This window comes from Musca domestica, unplaced genomic scaffold, assembly GCF_030504385.1.
Source record: "Musca domestica strain aabys unplaced genomic scaffold, Musca_domestica.polishedcontigs.V.1.1 18, whole genome shotgun sequence".
Taxonomy (NCBI): Eukaryota; Metazoa; Arthropoda; class Insecta; order Diptera; family Muscidae; genus Musca; species Musca domestica.
In genome coordinates, this window is record NW_026712238.1 from 10,920,188 (window position 1) to 10,938,852 (window position 18,665).

Consider the following 18,665-nt stretch of genomic DNA (forward strand, 5'->3'; position numbering starts at 1 on the left):
CAACTGCTTCGGAACCCCCCTTCATAAAGGGTCAACAGTTTAAATAATCATAACTCAAGGCCAGGGGTATACATCTGTCGGCTAAACCTGACTGATACTATTTTACTTGTTAGTATTGAGTGTGGTATTATTTTCTTTTAAGACTATCACTTGAGCTTGATTGGGCGCCAACGGCACAAAATATTTATACTACGAATATTTATACACGAGTATTGATGCCTGGCAAAGTAACCAAGTTGCCAACGAAACCCTTGTATTTTCAATAACTCCCAATTGAATTCAAATTGCAATAAAAAGCGTGTGACGCACATTTACTGGAATAACAAATAATTGTTATTATACATATACATATGTATGAATATATTTTTTTTAAAATTGTATTTGTTAATTCAAACAAGTCTTATACTAATATAAATTTCATTATAGAAAGTATTTACACACAAATACTTAGTATTTACATTAAAATCACGAGACCTTGAAATCTCCAAATTTTGTTCTTAGTAGTAGAGGTTTTTTGTGATTTTCACTTTGATGCGGGGAGGTCACAGCACATCGGGCAAAAGAAGTCATCGAACAAATACCGAAGCAGGGCACAATCCGTAAATTTGCCGTATCAACCAGATCTTAAAATTTGTTCGGCAAATTTTCCATTTTGAAGTTCCTGAATACGTTTCAGAAGATCATAATTTATCCGGTCACTGACAATGGAGTCATGTCTGAAGAAAAAGTGAATTGAAATTATTTAATTAAAATTTTGTAAACATTTTAATATTTTTATAAAAACAAAACAACTTACTTGTACTCTGGATGTTTCAGAACTTGTTCTCGTATCCATTGAGCGCCGGTTAGTATTTCACCCGAAGCCCGTTTTTGTAAATAAGTTAGATATTTTTCTATTGTTCCATAGGTATTGCTGTCAACGTCCATGGTTTCTAAATAACTGAATATTAAGGGTATCAAGCCTGGACATGTGTTGGACTGAAATTGAAAAATAACAAATGTTAAATTAATTAAATTTAAAAACAATAATTAATAAAAGTGGAGAAGCCTGACGTTTACTCGGGTGACTTTTAATAAAATTAAATAAGGGCAGAAATACATAAAGCACATATTTGGCTGGCTTAAGTCATCGGCTGGCTTCCTTGTAGATGAGCAAATGAGTTTTAAGTTGGCTTAGTTCGATTTTGGCCCTAGGCTCCTTTGTTCACTTCCGAAGAAGCCATCGGATGACTTAAGCCAGCCAAATAAGCGCTTTATGTATTCCCACCTTAACTATTCTAATAAAAATACTATTCAATAATTTATGACACATAAAAGTATTGCAAATTGTGACCCTTTGTGTGTGAGGTACCAGAAGGGGTTTGCAGATATATATCATCTTCACAACAGACCTTGTGTTAGAAAAAATGTTTGTTGTTTGTTTGAAATCTGAAGAGAGTTGGATGCTTATTTCGCTTTCTATGGGCGTTTTGTTTTTCAAAATCTTGAATCCTATGTGGGGGAGGTACCAGAAGAAATCGTCCGATCTCTATCATTTTTATATCAGGTCTTGTGTTAATTTCGCATTTTATGAGCTTCGTGAATACTCAAAATACTCTTGTGTTAGCACAAATAATAGGATGTATGAAATATGAAGAGAACGGGAGGCTTATTTCGGATTTTATGATCGTTTTTGTTATTCTAAATTTTGACCCTTTGTGGGGGAGATACCAGAAGGATTGGTCCGATCTCTATCATCTTTAAAAAAGATCTTGTGTTGTTGGAAGTATTTAGATCTGTCAAGTCTGAATGGAATCGGATGTTAATTTCGCATGTTATGAGCTTCATGAATATTCAAAATTTTGACCCTTTGTGGGTGAGGTACCAGAAGGAGTGGACCGATTCATCCCATCTTCACAACAGATCTTGTGTTAGTAGAAATAATGGAATGTGTGAAAGATATGGGGAACCTGATGTTTATTTCGGATTTTATGGTCGTTTTGGTTATTCAAAACTTTGACCCTTTGTGTGGGAGATACCGGAAGAAATGTTCAGATATTTACCATCTTTATAACAGATCTTGTTTTGATGAAAATATTGAGATGTACCAAGTCTGAATGTAATCGGATGTTACTTTAGGATTTTATGAGCTTTATGGATATTCAAAATTATGACCCTTTGTGGGGGAGGTACCAGAAGGAGTGGACCTATATTGCCCATCTTCACACCAGACCTCGGGTTAATAGAAATATTGTGATGTATGTAATTTGAAGACAATCAGACACTTACATGAAATTTTATAAGAGTTATAAATATTCAAAATTTTGACCTTTTGTGGGGGAGGTATTTGATGGCCTGGCCTAGCACTCATGGAAATATTAGGATTTAAAAAGTTGGAGCGAAAGCGGATTATCCTACCTCTTTCTGTGCAAAAAAATATTTTTTGGAAATTTCGACCTTTTGTGGGGGAGGTACCAGAAAGATCGAACCGATGTATTCCATCTTAATACCAGACCTTCGGTTTATAAAAATATTGGGATGTGTGAAATTTGAAGACAATCGGACTCTTACATCAAATTTTATAAGACTTGTAATTATTCGAAATGTTGACCCTTTGTGGGGGAGGTACTTGATGGAGTGCACCGATATTGTCCATTGTCGCACCTGAAGTAGCATTGACGCAAATATTAGGATATGCAAAGTTGGAGATAATTCGGATTATCCTTTCTCTTTCTGTGCAGTAAATTGTTTTCTTTGAACATTTTTACATTTTGTGGGGGAGGTACCAGAAGGAGCGGACCGATATGGCTCATCTCCGAAGCCGATCTCAGTTTGTCAATAATATTACGATGTACCAACTTTGGAACAAATCAGATATTACCTTCCAGAGTTATCGTGCGGATGGACGTAGATCGCTAGATTGACTCCAAATGTCCTGAGACGGATTTGGTCCAAAGAGACCTAGGGTCTAAAACAGTTATTTCGATGAGGCACGTTTTGGCCGTATCAAATGATATATACCCTCTCTAGCCATATGACTGAGGGTATAAAAATTTTTTCAGGAGAGAGTCACGTTCTGACTGACTAGCTTAGTTTCGGCTATTAGATGGTAATTCTGATTGCATTTTCAGCATTGGAATTGAATAACATAAACTCTTAACTACATCCTGAAACCCAATTATTCCATCACAACTCACCTTTCCATTAATAATATCCCCAATTGTCATTAATTCATATTCCTCCTCTTCATCTCTTCCAGCCTCTGTGTGATAACCATTCATAGTCTCGCAACCATTGTCATTACCACATCCATTACTTTCCATGCTGCCAGAAGTATTGAAAATATTACGGCGAAAATAGAATTTTCCCTGCCGGCATGCATCCCTCTTCTGGGCCGTCTTCATGTTTTCATCGACCCGGCTAATGGGCAGCAACAAATTCAGATCATATGCCAATATCACCCGGGTAAGTAGAATAATGAAGCAAACTACAGCGGCATTTTCAAAATCGCTTATTTGTACATCACAGGGACGAAATTCGACTCTCCAGCCAATGGAGGAGTTTGGTGGTGGTGGCTTGAAACGCATTGTCTGCCAATTTGTGGATTGGATATTTTCAAAATGATCGGTGTCCTCCTTGTCGTTCTGATAGACCTTTTCGCTGAGCAAACAAATCGTGTCACGCACAAACAAGTGGGCTATGTGTTGGGCCATTAGGTGGTCGACACCACCCTGTCTCAGGTGTTCATAGTCCCGTTGATGGTATGGCAGTGGTATGTCATTGTACTTTTCACCCTCTCCCGAGAGATATGAACTTATTGAGTCACAACGTGATTTGGGTATAAAGGATTTATCTTCTGGTGTGCGACAATCTACCGAGGAACTTATTATCTGCCAACGACAATCTGTCTCTGTTAAATATCCTCTGTAGATGGGGGCAGCTGCGGTCAGTGCCAACATTATGGGACACATTGTGGCCAATTGATCATATAGCAAACGGCCCTCTTGCATATTTGCCGCCTGAAAAGTGACCTGTAAACAACCACAACCCATGCCCAAACCTGTCGCATCCAGCAACACAACATCTGGTTCATTTATGGGGCTTCCTTCCACTGGATATTTGGTAAATTTATCCTTGAATACTTTAACTTTAATGGCCACCTTTTCACCTCTACGCATTCGAACATTCTTGGCAGCTGTCTTGAAACGTGGATGACCACTAAACGATGCCTCATCGGGATAATATTTTGACATTGTCACCGAATTTGGATTATTCGGTTGTGGTTTATATACTGGATAGGTAAAGTCCTCACAACCCAAACGGGGGAAATTTGTCATCGACAAAATACATTCATCGCGTTCCAAGAGATCCGTGACTTCTTCACGACGATGACGCATATTGGCTTCCAACATTGTGAAATGTGTAAGAAAACCCTCGAATGGTTTTCCCGGAGTACCTTCAATCATATACGCCCCGAACTCAGGACGCCAGAGTGCCTTACAAGCATGTGGATTAGTTTCTTCCTTTTCATTTAAAATATCCAACAATGACTGAGCCTTCAAAGCTACTTGGGCTTTTTTCTGACGTTCATCGAATTTAACTAAAATATATTCGATTTCATCACCCCATTTCAGGGTGTCGCCACTGCGATCCTTGAGTCGATGATAATGATTTATAAATTGTTCAATGCCATGACGACGCACATGATCGGCCAAGGCTTTGGTTTCGGGCCACGAGAGAGGTCTGCCTTCTGTTAAGAGACCCATTTCTGGAAAACAAAATAAAAATAAATAAAGTAAAAGAAAGATAAATTAAATAAAATTTTGATTTTTAAGAAAAAAAGTAGCCTTATTAATGACCAGGAACTACGTGGGAGGATATTTCTACAGAGCAGATGATGGGGACAACACCTGTTATTTCGTTAAATTTTACTCTAGGAAAAATTTTCTTTTACAGAAAAGTACCCCATTATCATCCCAATCATGAATATCCGAGCGGAATTCTATTTCCATTATCATTTTTTGGAGAGATATATGTAATATGCGAATATGGCAACGCGAATGGGTCTTTTTCGTACCTTGTGTATCCTATTTGTTGTATAAATTCGAGTAAATTTGAAGTTCTTTTGTTTTGTATACCCTCCACCATATATATTTAAAAAATATATTTTCTGTACAGAAAGAGAAACGGTAATCCGATTTTGCTCCAACTTTGCAAATATTTGCATCAGTGCTACGCCACGTGCGAAAATGGTCAATATCGGTCCACTCTATCAAGTACATCCCCCACAAATAGTCAAAATTTTGAATAAATACAACTCTTATAAAATGTGATTTATGAGTCCGATTGTCTTCAAATTTCACACATCCAAATATTTTTATTAATCCAATGTCTGGTGTTAAGATAGAATATATCGGTCCACTTCTTCCGGCACCTTCCCCACAAAGGGTCAAAATTTTGAATGTTCATGAAACTCATAAAACACGAAATTAACATTCGATTCCGTTCAGACTTGGCACATCCCATTATTTCTATAATATAATACAAGATCCTCTGTGAATATCGGATATATCGGTCCACTTCTTCTGGTACTTCCCTCACAAAGGATCAAAATTTTGCATATCCACGAAACTTATAAAGGGGCAAAATTTTGAATAATTATATCTCTAATAAAATGTGAAATAAGCATCCGACTCTATTCAAATGTCACACATCCCAAAAATTCTATTAACACAAGATCTGGTGTGAAGATGAGATATATGGATATACACCTCTCCCACAGAGGGATCAAAAATTTTTATAGCCAAACGCCCTTAAAATATGAAAAAGGCTTTCGATTCTTTTTAAACTTCACACATACCAATATTTCTACTAACACAAGATATGGTGTGAAGATGATAGATATCAACATACCCTTGTGGTGAGACCCCTTTTTGCCCGCTCCCTCTGATACCTCCTATTCCACAAAAAGTTGAAATTTTGATTCCAATAAATTTGAAACTAAATGTTCGATTTTCTTTGCATTTTGCAGGTCCCAATATTTTTATTATTATTAGATTAAGTGGAATACTTCGATCCACTATATTTGGCACCCCACGCATATTTCAACATTTTTAAAATAATCACATATCTCATATCAAGTAAATAGTCGCTATAGTCCAAATATGGTACGTTAAAATATTCATATCAGACTTATATCAGAAGGGAGTTGGACAATGTTTCGGAACCTCCCCCATAAAGGCTCAACATTTTGGATAATAAATTCGGATGCCAAAATATGTTTGAATAAAGGGACAATAGCTGAGGGTATACAATCAAAGAGGGAGATTGGAGTTTTATTTCCTTTAAACACCCTCCATTTTCGTTACTTTGCGATGTGAACTTTCAAAACGCCGATACACGTGTCTTCTCGTTTTTATAGCTTTACTTTCTTAATCTACTTCATTTTCTTTGTGATTATTGGAAAAATTCAATTTTGTTAGCACAGTGTTTTAGAATTACTCCCATTTTTATTCTTAAATTTTTAAAAGTATGTGTGGTTTGTAATTATATCTATAATTTTGGTTAGACGTTTTTTTTTTTGATAATGAGATGGCGTATGTATCTAAGTTGTGCAAGTATATATGTTAGTTTGTATTCCCCATGAAATCATCACAACACTCATTAAACCATTATATATTTTTCACTTTCCATGTACGTAATTTTTTCAATATTTAATCAAATAACGATTTCTTCCACATTACATAACATTCACTTAAATATTGTTTTTTTTTTTTTAATAAAAAATTACCTTTATTTCAAACAAAACAAAAAATAAAAAAATCAGTCACAATCTTAGAATTAAATTTATTTTTCAACACTTCAATTTAAATCCAAAGTCCCAGTTCTTGGTTAAAGGCAACACTTCACTTGCATCACTGTCCCTAACTGAAATAAATGATTCGTATCGAATAAATACCAGGTATTTATCTCGAAATTCGGTATTGTTTTCCTACCAATTCAAGATTGCAATTACAACTTGCTTTTGGAAGAATACAGAAATTGGGATATGAATATAAAATTCGGGTGAGTAGAAACACGTTTGGGATTTTAAAAAGAGCAGTCGGCGTCTGCAGCAGTGCATTAGAATGCAAAATAATACCTGCGGTGTTGTCGTCGTCGTGTGTGGTGTTGATGTGTTTTTGTCATCGTCGACGTTGTCGTCGTTTGGGCATTGCATATTGATAGGCAAGATATTGAATTGAAACAATAACAATTATTACTCCTCTCAGTTATATCGTAATTCTTAATTAAATAAAATTAAGAAGATCGGTAATTTTGGCCATGACTTGACAAACATTTTTGGAATAATTTAGCATTTGGCGTTGTTACCAACTGCCACAGATACATATATAAATATTTATTTTAAATTTCAAACATTTTCCAAACGTGTTCAAGAAGTATTCAAGCAATGTAGAAAATCAATAAGCGTGTATGTTTTGATGAGTCGAATAAATGATTTAGATAAGGGACAAAGTCTCCTTAGCGCATCGTATAAAATTCAGGGGCATAACAAAGAAAACACGTTTATTTTCAGTACTGGCTATTAATTAGGTCTGTACGAAGAGAGCTCCAATTATTTTCGGGACGAATTAGTATTCTTTATCGTTCCTTTTTATAAATGAAAAGTTTTTGAAGCTGGCAGTCTTTTACATGCAGTGGCGCCCAACGGAAGTACAAGTGTGAATAGTGAACAAAATATTGTTTTTTTTTTTTATTAAAATTTGCAAACAATTGGACTGTTGCGAATAATTTGTGGGCAATGAACACGGGAAAGTGTACGACAGAACTTCAATCACATATAGGGAAGATGTCGACAGATTTTTATAATTCAATTCGTAGAGTGCCATAACTGGTATCAGTAGTGCCATTCTGTTAGTCTGAAACAGAAGTGAAAGAATGTAAGACTTTTAAGTACCATAACCGATGTTCCCCTTATGATATCGAAAACAAGTAAAAAACGATATTTGAATACCCTTCACTATTTGGAACGATTTTGGCAATACCTAAATGCGAAACTTGAATAAAAAAATTCGGTGAATATTGTCGCTAAAATCATCAAAATTCCGAATATAGGGAGGTACCGTTATATTGGGTCTATACGAAGACGTGGACATGCACATACAATTTTCTGTCATAGGCTGTAGTACCCATTACGAACATCAAACACCAAATTTGAAACAATTCCGGTAAATAATGTAGCACAAATCGTAAAAATGCCGAGTATAGGGAGGTACCGTCATATGGAGCTATACGAAGACGTGGACCTGCATACAAAATATTTGTCATCGGCTGTTTGAACTTCAAATACAAAATTTGAAACAATTCCGATAAATAATGTCGCTAAAATCGTCAAAATGCCGAATATCGGGGGGCACCGTTATATGGGGGCTATACGAAGACGTGGACCTGCATACAACAATTTTTGTCATCGGCTGTAGCACCCATTACGAACTTCAAATACAAAATTTGAAACAATTCCGGTGAATAATGTCGCACAAATCGTCAAAATACCGAATATCGGGGTGCACCGTCATATGGGGGCTATACGAAAACGTGAACCTGCATACAACAATTTTTGTCATCGGCTGTAGCACCCACTACGAACTTCAAATACAAAATTTTAAAAAATTCCGGTGAATGATGTCGCTAAAATCATCAAAGTACCGAATATTTTGAGGTACCGTTCTATGGGGGCTATATGAAATCGAGGACTTGTACGGAAAATTTTCTGTCATACTGTGTACCATCCGTTACGAACTTAAAATACCAAATTTGAAACAATTCTGCTGAATAATGTCGCTAAAATCATCAAAATTTCGAATATTGGGAGGTACCGTTATATGGGGGCTATACGAAGACGTGGACCTGCAAAGACAATTTTCTGTCATAGGCTGCAGTATCCGTTACGAACTTTAAATACCAACTTTAAAACATTTCCGGTGAATAATGTCGCTTTAATAACCAAAATACCGAAAAAGAGAGGTGCCATTATATGGGGGCTATATCAAAACGTGAACCTACATCACCCATTTTCAATACCAAAAGTCCTGCAGACATAATACACATTTGAGAAAAATTTTATCAACCTGCTTTATTTTGTTCGGAAGCTAGAGTGATTTCCACAGACGGACGGACGCAAAATCGGCATAGAATTTTATGCTGATCAAGAATATATATACTTTGTAAGGTCTAAAATGTATATTTCGAGGTGTTACAAATGGAATGACTAACTTAATATAATATAATAAAAAAATTGCAAAACTAGTAGATTACTTCAGGATCTGGAACAGAGCAAATTTGGGTAGAAAATTGCCTTTTTATTGCCCGTGTCTTTCGGTTACTTTTCCCCATTATCAGAAATTAAGAACATCATTGTACGAAATGCCGAAATCTGAAGGTGAGAACACATAGAACAAGTTTTTACTGACTTAATACAACGGCTGGCTTCTTCGTAAAGAAACAAAGGGGCGTAGGATGAAAAACCGAATTTAAAATAAATCCGTTTGTGAGAAGATCTATTTTGTATGGTAAATCTGGTAGAGTTAATCCGGATTAAGCAATAAATCCTAATAATGTGGGTTAATCTGGATAAAATGTTATATCTAAAATATTTCCCAGCAGTTCAATAATCAGTTGTTTTGTAAACAAACTAATTTTTAGCTTTTGATTTTGTTTGTTTACCCAAAGGAAAAGTCCAGCAGATTATAAAAATAGAGTTAAAAAAGGAAGACACGCGTATCGGTGTTTTGAAAGTTTGCATCGCAAAGGAAAATTTCCCCACATTTCTTCTTTTTTGAAATCTTTGGATAAGGATTCAAGGAAATCTCATCCTTAATGCGTTTATCTTAGGTATATAGTTTATTTGGTAATAAAATATGTAGGTAACGCTTACGAAAATACCTATGCAACAAATGGTCACTTGATTTTTTTTTTAACTCGAATTTTTTAAAAACCCCCAAAATTTCGAAAAAGAGTCCATTAGGGGGTATCTTAACTTTCCAAAATGCTACAATTTGTGCTAATACCTTTTCTGGGTCCAGAGATTTCTCTTCTGGGTATTTTCAAACGGGTAAGCGAACTCAAGTTTTCTAAATTTAACTGTTGTTGTAAGTAACAATATTGCCTATATCGGGTAAGTTGATCCGGGTCTAGCCCGGGTCTTGAACCCGGACTTTCCATGTCCATCTCACTCAAGTAAAAATTTTCAAGTAAATTCATTTTTAATTTAATACCAGGCGAATGGAATCGAACAAAAAGTGACCTCAGAATGTTGGCAGCATTACTGTTTATCATTGTTTGGAATAAATGTACTAAACATCAAAGCATGCATTAGGGAGCTTGATAATTTTCACCAAATTCTAATGGCCTGGAAGTATGCTTTGAATTTAATTTCATTTCCGTACTGCATTAGCCCTCAACACTTAAATTTAAATTAATCCAATAAAAACCCCAAGAAAATAGTTTTGTTGCTTTTATTCATTTGTACAAATTTTATTTAGATTTTGTTTACAATGATTTTTTGCTCAGTTTTTAATTTGTGTTTTTTTTTAGTTATTGTTGTTATACCCTACAACACTATGTGTTGAGGGTATTATAAGTTTGATTGGCCCAAAAATTATGTAACACCTCGAAATATTGATTTCCCACATAGGAAAGTATATATGGATCTTCCTAGCTCGCCGAGCTGAGTCGATCTAGCTATGTATGTCCGTCCGTCCGTCTGTCCGTCTGTCCATGTTAATTTGTAATCACTCTACAGGTCGCAATTATGGCCCGATCTCACGAAATTTAGAATGTAGGTGGGGTTTGGACCAGAATAGAACCCTATTGCTTTTGGAGATGATCGCCAAATGTTTAGGGGTTGAAATGGACCAAATACTGAAAAAATGTCGGATTTTGCAGTAGCTATACAGGTCACAATTATAGACCAATCGACGCGAAATTTCGCATGTAGATAGAGTTTAGGGCGGGGAAGAAGCCTACTAATTTGGGTGGTCATCGGATAATATCTAGGTAAAATAGACCATATCTTTTGTGTTGAAAAAAAATCAAAATTTTTCATTTAACCGTGAATATTTTAAATCCCGGCGAAATCACGAAGCCATGACAAGGTTACTTCTGACCTTTACATTGATGTTGACATCCAACAAATCGGATATATAGCTAAATATGTGCGATATATATGTCTATCAAAGAAGATATACTTGAAAGATCTCTTATATGTCGAGAACGGCAGAACTGATTTCGACAATTCTTATTAATTCAGAATGGCCTCTTGGCAGGAAAGAAAAAACGTCTAAAAAAATCGCATAAAAGTATCTCTCTAAAGATGAAAATATTGATTTTGTAAAATTTTCTCATATTTTTTTCAATTTTGTCATATTTTTGGCATATTTTCATTTGGAATTAAACATTTGGTAATATTTCTACAGCTAACAAAACTAAGTAGTTAGGATATCAGGATGTCATATACAGATCGCATTTATGGCCCGATCCTTACGAAATTTTGCATGCAGATAAGATGAGGGTCAGAATAGAAGCCTACTCTTTTTGGAGATGATCGCCATATATTTAGGGGTTGAAATGGACCAAAAAACTGCAAAATTGTCAGCAGGTCGTAATTATCGCCCGATCCTCAGGCACATTTGAATGGCCATCCAAAAATATTCAATGTGTGAAATAGTTTGCCAACTTTTGTAGACAAAGTACGAAAATGTCCATTACGGTGACTTTTTTGGAAATCTCAAATACAGGAAAGACGCACTTCTGACTATTTCGTTAACGCTGATTTCGTTGAAGAATATAATCAAATGTCTGTATCTCATATAGATGCGTTTCAGTCAGAAACCAATAATAAATGTTAATCTTTTGCCACTTCTGGGAGATTATAGGTTTTTGGGTAATATTTGTTCCGGATCTAGGAAGCCATTTAAGTGCAACATCTACCAATAAATTGGAAATGAGCAAATTAGTTTAAGTTGCTATTATTCGAAAATTAGAGAACAAAACCTGATGGTTTTCTTTTATTATTTGTCACAATATCTTGTGGAATTCTTTCGAGTATCTCGCCTATATAAACTTTATCGTTTATTGTAGTGTTGTAGGGTATTCAACGGTCGGCCCCGCTCGACTGTAGCCTTTGCTTACTTGTTTTTGTTTTGATTTATCAAGTTTGTTCATAAGTTCAATTTTGTTTTTATTAAAGTTTTTTTGTTTGTTTTTCTTGGTTATACGTATTCGTGTGACATTGTGTTAAAAATATATAATTTATATAGGAATTATATTTTATTGTTGGTTTGTGTTTTGTTTTTAAGTAAATAAATAAACACTTAATGTTTAAAAGGTTTTAAATGTTTGTTTGTTTCATCGTATCCTGTTGTTGGTTGTTTTTTTTTTTTTCTATGAAATAATTTAACAAATAATAAAAAATTAATAACTAGTATATATGTATGTATGCAGCAATTATGTATGTGTATATAAGAATATATATGTATTTGTATAACTATAACATAAATCCCATCCTTGTTGCTGCTGCCGCCGCTTGCATTCAAATTTCAATCAATTGATCACTTTTGTGAAGGAAAGTTTGCAACGTCCTCTCATCACCAATTATTAGCCTATCAAGACTATATGCAGTTCGTACATTTGCTGATTCCAAGCTTAGGGAGGAGCTTCCAAAGTAGAGAAAAACAAAAAAACCAAACAGAAGACGCTTGGCTTTGTTTCCAACTTCACCACTGTACCTCCTATCCCTCCTGGTTAGCCTTAACTGATATTTCATTTAATTTAAAATAACAGTTATAGTCAGCTGAAGCCAAAATAAATTTGGTGTGCTATCCGTCTTTTGCTTTTTATGTGCGCTCATCACAAACAGGCCAGGCCAAAACAACATTTAACATTTTATCTTGTTTTCCAGCAGTTTCTTCTTGCATTTTCCTAATGTATTCTCTGTTTAAACGTCGTTGCTGTCCAGTTTTGGGGTTTTTCTTTTTTGTTTTTCTAGCATCATTTTGTTTTATGGCAATATTGCCTTTGCTATTTGTATTACGTTTTACTACTACTGGCTACTTGTTGCTTCATTTGTTTTTCCATCACAGTTATCACCTTCCGCTACGTCGTCGTCGTCGTCTTTGTCAGCATCATCAACATCCTCATCATCATAGTGTTTCTTGTCGTTACCATATTTAAAACTATCACCTACATTTGGTCATATGCTTTCACAACAAACATTCAAATGTTTCTGTATGGCCATTGGTATGAAATCTTTTGTTTTTGTATGATTGCCTTGGCCAAGTAAAGTTGGCTCAATAAGATTGCCTTTTTGTATGGCCTCGATTTTCTTAAGAATATCATAATTAATGCTATCGCTAACAATGGAATCTTTTCTGTAAAGTGACAAAGTAGGAAGAAAACAGGGTTATTAGTTTGAATATCAAAAAAAAAAATCTTATTAGGACTTACTTATAGTCAGGATGTTTCAAGACCTGCTCTCTCATCCAGGTGGCCGTTGTCACCAATTCCCCGGAGGCTCGTCGTTCAATAAAACGCAAATATTGTTCAATGGTGCAGTGAGTATCTGTATCGACTTCCATCGATTGTAAGTAACTGCGTATTAGAGGCACCAAACCGGGAAAACCATCAGCCTGAAAAAATAAGGAATTTTTTTATTAGATATTATCCAGAAAACTAACATTAACATATATAACAAGGGCCTCAAATCGCTAGAAATCAGAAAAACTTCCATGACCCCCCTAAAATACAAAATGTTGGTCTTCTACAATATGAATGTGTTTATAGAACTCCTTTCGGAGAACGGCATCATAGCGCTCCCTCATAACACCAGCGGATTTTTGCCAAGAGGGGAGATAAGTCATCCAAACAAAAAAGTATAAAACTCGCCAGCCAGATAGGCATTTCTACAGTGCGATATGAAAAAACTGTAACCAATTTCAGATTGCTGTCATTACTAAGCCACTCGTCCGACAGCTGTTAAAATTATTCTAGTGACAGCTCATTATATTGTTTACAAGCGTACAAAAGCAAAGTGGCAATTTTCCAGATAAAAAGTTATTCGTGATGGAATTCAAGCGTGATAGCGTGATTTCTTTATATTTGGTTGGAAACCCACAAGTGGCTATCGTTAGAGCTCTCCAGCATTTAAATGTGAATAAATCTTTTGCATCTCGTACCATCGCTCGTTACCGTGATACGACGTCAAGGAAGTGGACGGAAGACAACAGCAAAATCAGCAGAAATGGTTCGAAAAGTAAAGAAGCGACTTGATCGAAACCTGCGTCGCTGTGGCCGGAAAATGGCTCGTGAGCTGAACATATCGCAATATTCCATTCGGCAAATATTGAAAAATGAGCTCGGGGTAAAGCCATTGAAATTCTAAAAATTGCAAGAACTTACACCGCAGTAGAAAGAAAATAGACTCAAGAAAGCTAAAGAGTTGCTTCGTTTGGCCGAAAGTGGCGAACTGCCATATTTGTTTTTTTTTTTTTTTTTTCGATGAGAAAACATTCGTTGTTCAGCAGTTTGTAAACAAACAAAATGATCGTGTTAACTTGCCAAAGAGGTCAGCTGAAAATTCTGGAGGGTGTATTAAAGAATGATTACAAAATAAGGTTCCTCGCTTCATTTCCAGCGCACAATGGCCACCATATCCGGATACCAATCCGATGGACTATTGTGTCTGGAGTGTTTTGGAAAGCAAGGTTGGCGCAAAAAAATGCCAAAGTGTTGATCATCTCAAGCAAGCGCTTCGCCGGGAATGGGCCAAAATTCCGCAGAGCAGCATTCGGGCAGCGTGTAACGGTTTCATTGGCCGTTTGAAGGCCATAATTAGTGCCTAAGGTGACCAATTCGAACAAATCTAAACTTATTCTAGAATTTTATGCTATTTCCGACATTTCAACCTCCTCTGGTTAGCAAGAATCTCAGGCATTATACTGAAGAAGGCAAATACAATTAAATGCCACAAAGACCAACAATAGTTTACAGTGGATTTGTGACAATGTGAATTATACCTGTCTACTTGACTTGGCGTTCGGGCCTGCACACTACTCTGCATTTCTTTTATTGGTCTGCCAACTTAAACAACTGACAACTGAGGATTATGGATACACTCAATGGAAGAAACCGACTATTTATTCTTGGAGTGTCCGAAGACATCACAGGATTCCTAAAAAAACTTTCGTTGAATCGAATGCTGGATATTAAACCTATGGGCAAAAAATTCGACTGACAGTACTAGGACTATCCATACTGCTATCCATATCTAAAAAAGTGTCAATCTCTGGTAATAGAAATCGGTCCAAAATTGTAGGTGTCGCTCTACAAATGGCGAGAAAAACCCAAGTCTTGTATTTTAATGGGGAACAATGTCAATTTGTCCGAACTTGGTGCTTCGTAATGCTTCTACCCATCTCAATTAATGTTTGATGATGAACCATAATAATACTCATATAATACCATGGGTATAAGATCTTCACATAGAAAGGTTTATGGCAAAATTTTAACATTCATATTCATTTCCGCTTTAAAGTATGCTAATTATTATGAATTCTCAAGCAAACAACTGGTAGAAACTAGAAAAACAGGAAAAATGGATTAAAATTGTCAGAAAAGTTAACACTTCGTAGGTGGCGAGATCCTAGTGACCCCCCATAGCATATGTCTCTACACTCTCACTCTCTCTCTCTCTCCTTTCTCTCATTTGTAACCCAAGGCCCTTGTTTCATGACACTAATAAATCCATTGCCAACTTAAAAATGCCCCCTCCTCCTTTACTTACTTTGCCATTGAATATTTCCCCAATAGACATCAGCTCATATTCATCCTCCAGATCGCTGTTGTGATGATAGCCATTTGTACCACCAATCTGCATTTTAGCCTCACCATTATTAGCTTCTGTACCATTTGTGGTGACGACACTGCCATTTTGATGAACTGCTGCTCCATTGGCACCATTTGCCGCCGAGCCATTTGTATAGCCATTTGTCTTCTGCGTCTTGCGTACATTTTTGCGGAACCAAAATTTCTCTTTGCGGCAAGCATCACGTTTCTGGGCCCTCTGCATATTCTCGTCCACCTTGCTGATGGGTATGAGGAAATTCAACTGATACGACAATATGACCCGTGTCAGCAATACCACAAAACATACCAGGGCGGCATTTTCAAAATCACTAATTTGAGCTTCACATGGCCGGAATTCAACACGCCATCCAATCGAGGAGTTTGGTGGTGGTGGCTTGAAACGCATAGTTTGCCAATTGGTCGATTGGATATTTTCAAAATGATCGGTATCCTCTTCATCGTTTTGATGGACCTTTTCGCTGAACAATGACACCGTGTCGCGTATGAACAGATGGGCCACATGTTGGGCCAACAAGTGATCGATGCCACCATCAAGAAGATTTTCATAGACTTGCTGGTCATAGGTCAGCGGGACATCGTTGTATTGGTCACCCTCGGGCGATAGATATGAATCGATGGAATCATAACGAGACTTTGCAATACGGAATTTATTCTCTTTCAATGGTTTAAGGCCTCTTTCTTCTTGGGTGCGACAATCCACCGATGAACTGATGACGTTCCAGCGACAATCAGATTCGGTTAAATAGCCTCGATAAATGGGAGAAGCAGCCGTGAGGGCCAACATAATTGGACACAGCGGAGCCAATTGATCGTACAAGGTACGAGCCTCGGTTATATTGCATGCTTGGAATGTTAACTGTAGACAACAGCAACCCATGCCAAAACCCATAGCGTCTAGTAATACTACATCTGGTTCGTTGACGGGACTACCTTCAACGGGTAATTTTGTGTTTTCATCCTTGAATACTTTTAGTTTGATGGCCACCTTTTCGCCTCTGCGCATGCGTATGTTGCGTGTCAGAGTTTTGAAACGTGGATGACCGGGAAAGATGGCCTCATCGGGAAAATAGAGGGATTTGGCTGAACCATTGGGATCCTCGGGATTTGGATTGTAGATGGGATGTGTAAATTCAGGACAACCCAATCTGGGGAAATTCGTAATGGACATAACACATTCATCCTTGTCCAAAAGTTCGGTGACCTCTTGGCGGCGATAACGCATGTTGGCCTCGACCAAATTAAAATGGGCCATTAGACCACCAAATGGTTTGCCGGGAGTACCCTCAATCATGTAGGCACCGTATTCCGGACGCCACAGCGACTTAACACCTTGGGGATCGGCCATTTCTTTTTCATTTAGTTTTGCCAATAGACTTTGGGCTTTGAGGGAGACACGTGCCACCCGATTTTGTTCATCGAATTTCACAATAACATATTCCACTTCATCTCCCCATTTCAAGACGTCTCCCTGACGATCTTTCAAACGATGATAGAGATTTATGAACTGCTGTATGCCATGTTCTCGAACATGTTGGGCCAAAGCTTTGGTCTCTTCCCACGACAGAGGGCTGCCTTCACTTAATAGACCCATTGCTGAAATGAGAGAGTGAGATGAGAAAATTTTGGAATTTAGTATGGAGTTGAAGGATAAAGAATTTTTAAAAAATTATTTGAAATTGAAAATAAATTCTAATCGTGCTGAAAAAGTATTTGAAATTTAATAGAGTTTAGGCGTGGATTTTTAAATAAATTTCACAAGGATTTCAAAATGACTTTAGGCGTGGATTTTTAAATAAATTTCACAAGGATTTCAAAATGACTTTAGGCGTGGATTTTTAAATAAATTTCACAAGGATTTCAAAATGACTTTAGGCGTGGATTTTTAAATAAATTTCACAAGGATTTCAAAATGACTTTAGGCGTGGATTTTTAAATAAATTTCACAAGGATTTCAAAATGACTTTAGGCGTGGATTTTTAAATAAATTTCACAAGGATTTCAAAATGACTTTAGGCGTGGATTTTTAAATAAATTTCACAAGGATTTCAAAATGACTTTAGGCGTGGATTTTTAAATAAATTTCACAAGGATTTCAAAATGACTTTAGGCGTGGATTTTTAAATAAATTTCACAAGGATTTCAAAATGACTTTAGGCGTGGATTTTTAAATAAATTTCACAAGGATTTCAAAATGACTTTAGGCGTGGATTTTTAAATAAATTTCACAAGGATTTCAAAATGACTTTAGGCGTGGATTTTTAAATAAATTTCACAAGGATTTCAAAACGTTTGAAGGTCATAATTCGTGCGTATGACATTGTTCCAGTTTTTTTATCTCACCCTGTATATATTGGGAATTTATTGTTCAGTCAAGTGTAGATTATTGTTTTGTTTCTATTATTGTTTTCAAAAGTAATGATTGTATAAACAATTCAGAAATTATTACGGAATAAATATACAGGCATTGAAAATGTGGAGTGCCTGTTTGCCTTTCTTCCGATGGTGATAAACCAAATAGTATTGTAAAATTGTAATATTCCTTACAAATATTTAGTATTGAATTTATTTCATGTCCTACAATGAACAAAGAAATATCTAAGGCATCTCTTAATACCGAAAACAAAACAAACAAAAATCGACTAGATTTCGCGGGCAGACAAAAAATACGCAGGAAATATTAAGGCAATTTCGCAAAAATATTATAAATAATATTGCCATAAACAATTATGTTCGGACAAAACGGTTTATTGACAACGACAAATAAT

At 36.2% G+C, this 18,665-nt stretch overlaps 2 protein-coding genes across 2 annotated transcripts in view; both read right to left on the reverse strand.

Moving 5' to 3' along the window:
- Positions 1–310: 310 nt before the first annotated feature.
- LOC101901539 (glutamate--cysteine ligase) lies at positions 311–6,920 on the reverse strand. Its single transcript, XM_005188243.4, has 4 exons — positions 6,770–6,920; positions 3,177–4,747; positions 797–978; positions 311–716 (listed from the first exon to the last, which is right to left on the reverse strand). Exons 2-4 carry the CDS (start codon positions 4,743–4,745, stop codon positions 614–616), a joined length of 1,854 nt encoding a protein of 617 aa, XP_005188300.1. The 5' UTR covers positions 4,746–4,747; positions 6,770–6,920; the 3' UTR covers positions 311–613.
- Positions 6,921–10,479: 3,559 nt separating this feature from the next.
- LOC101901375 (glutamate--cysteine ligase) overlaps positions 10,480–18,665 on the reverse strand; it is a 35,460-nt gene continuing 27,274 nt past the window's right edge. Inside the window, exons 2-4 of the mRNA XM_005188242.4 lie at positions 15,818–17,493; positions 13,483–13,664; positions 10,480–13,406 (exon numbers count right to left, since the gene is read on the reverse strand). Of these exons, the coding sequence (XP_005188299.1) occupies positions 13,229–13,406; positions 13,483–13,664; positions 15,818–17,491 (2,034 nt within the window). The 5' untranslated portion in view covers positions 17,492–17,493 and the 3' untranslated portion in view covers positions 10,480–13,228. The remainder of the gene's footprint in view (positions 13,407–13,482; positions 13,665–15,817; positions 17,494–18,665) is intronic.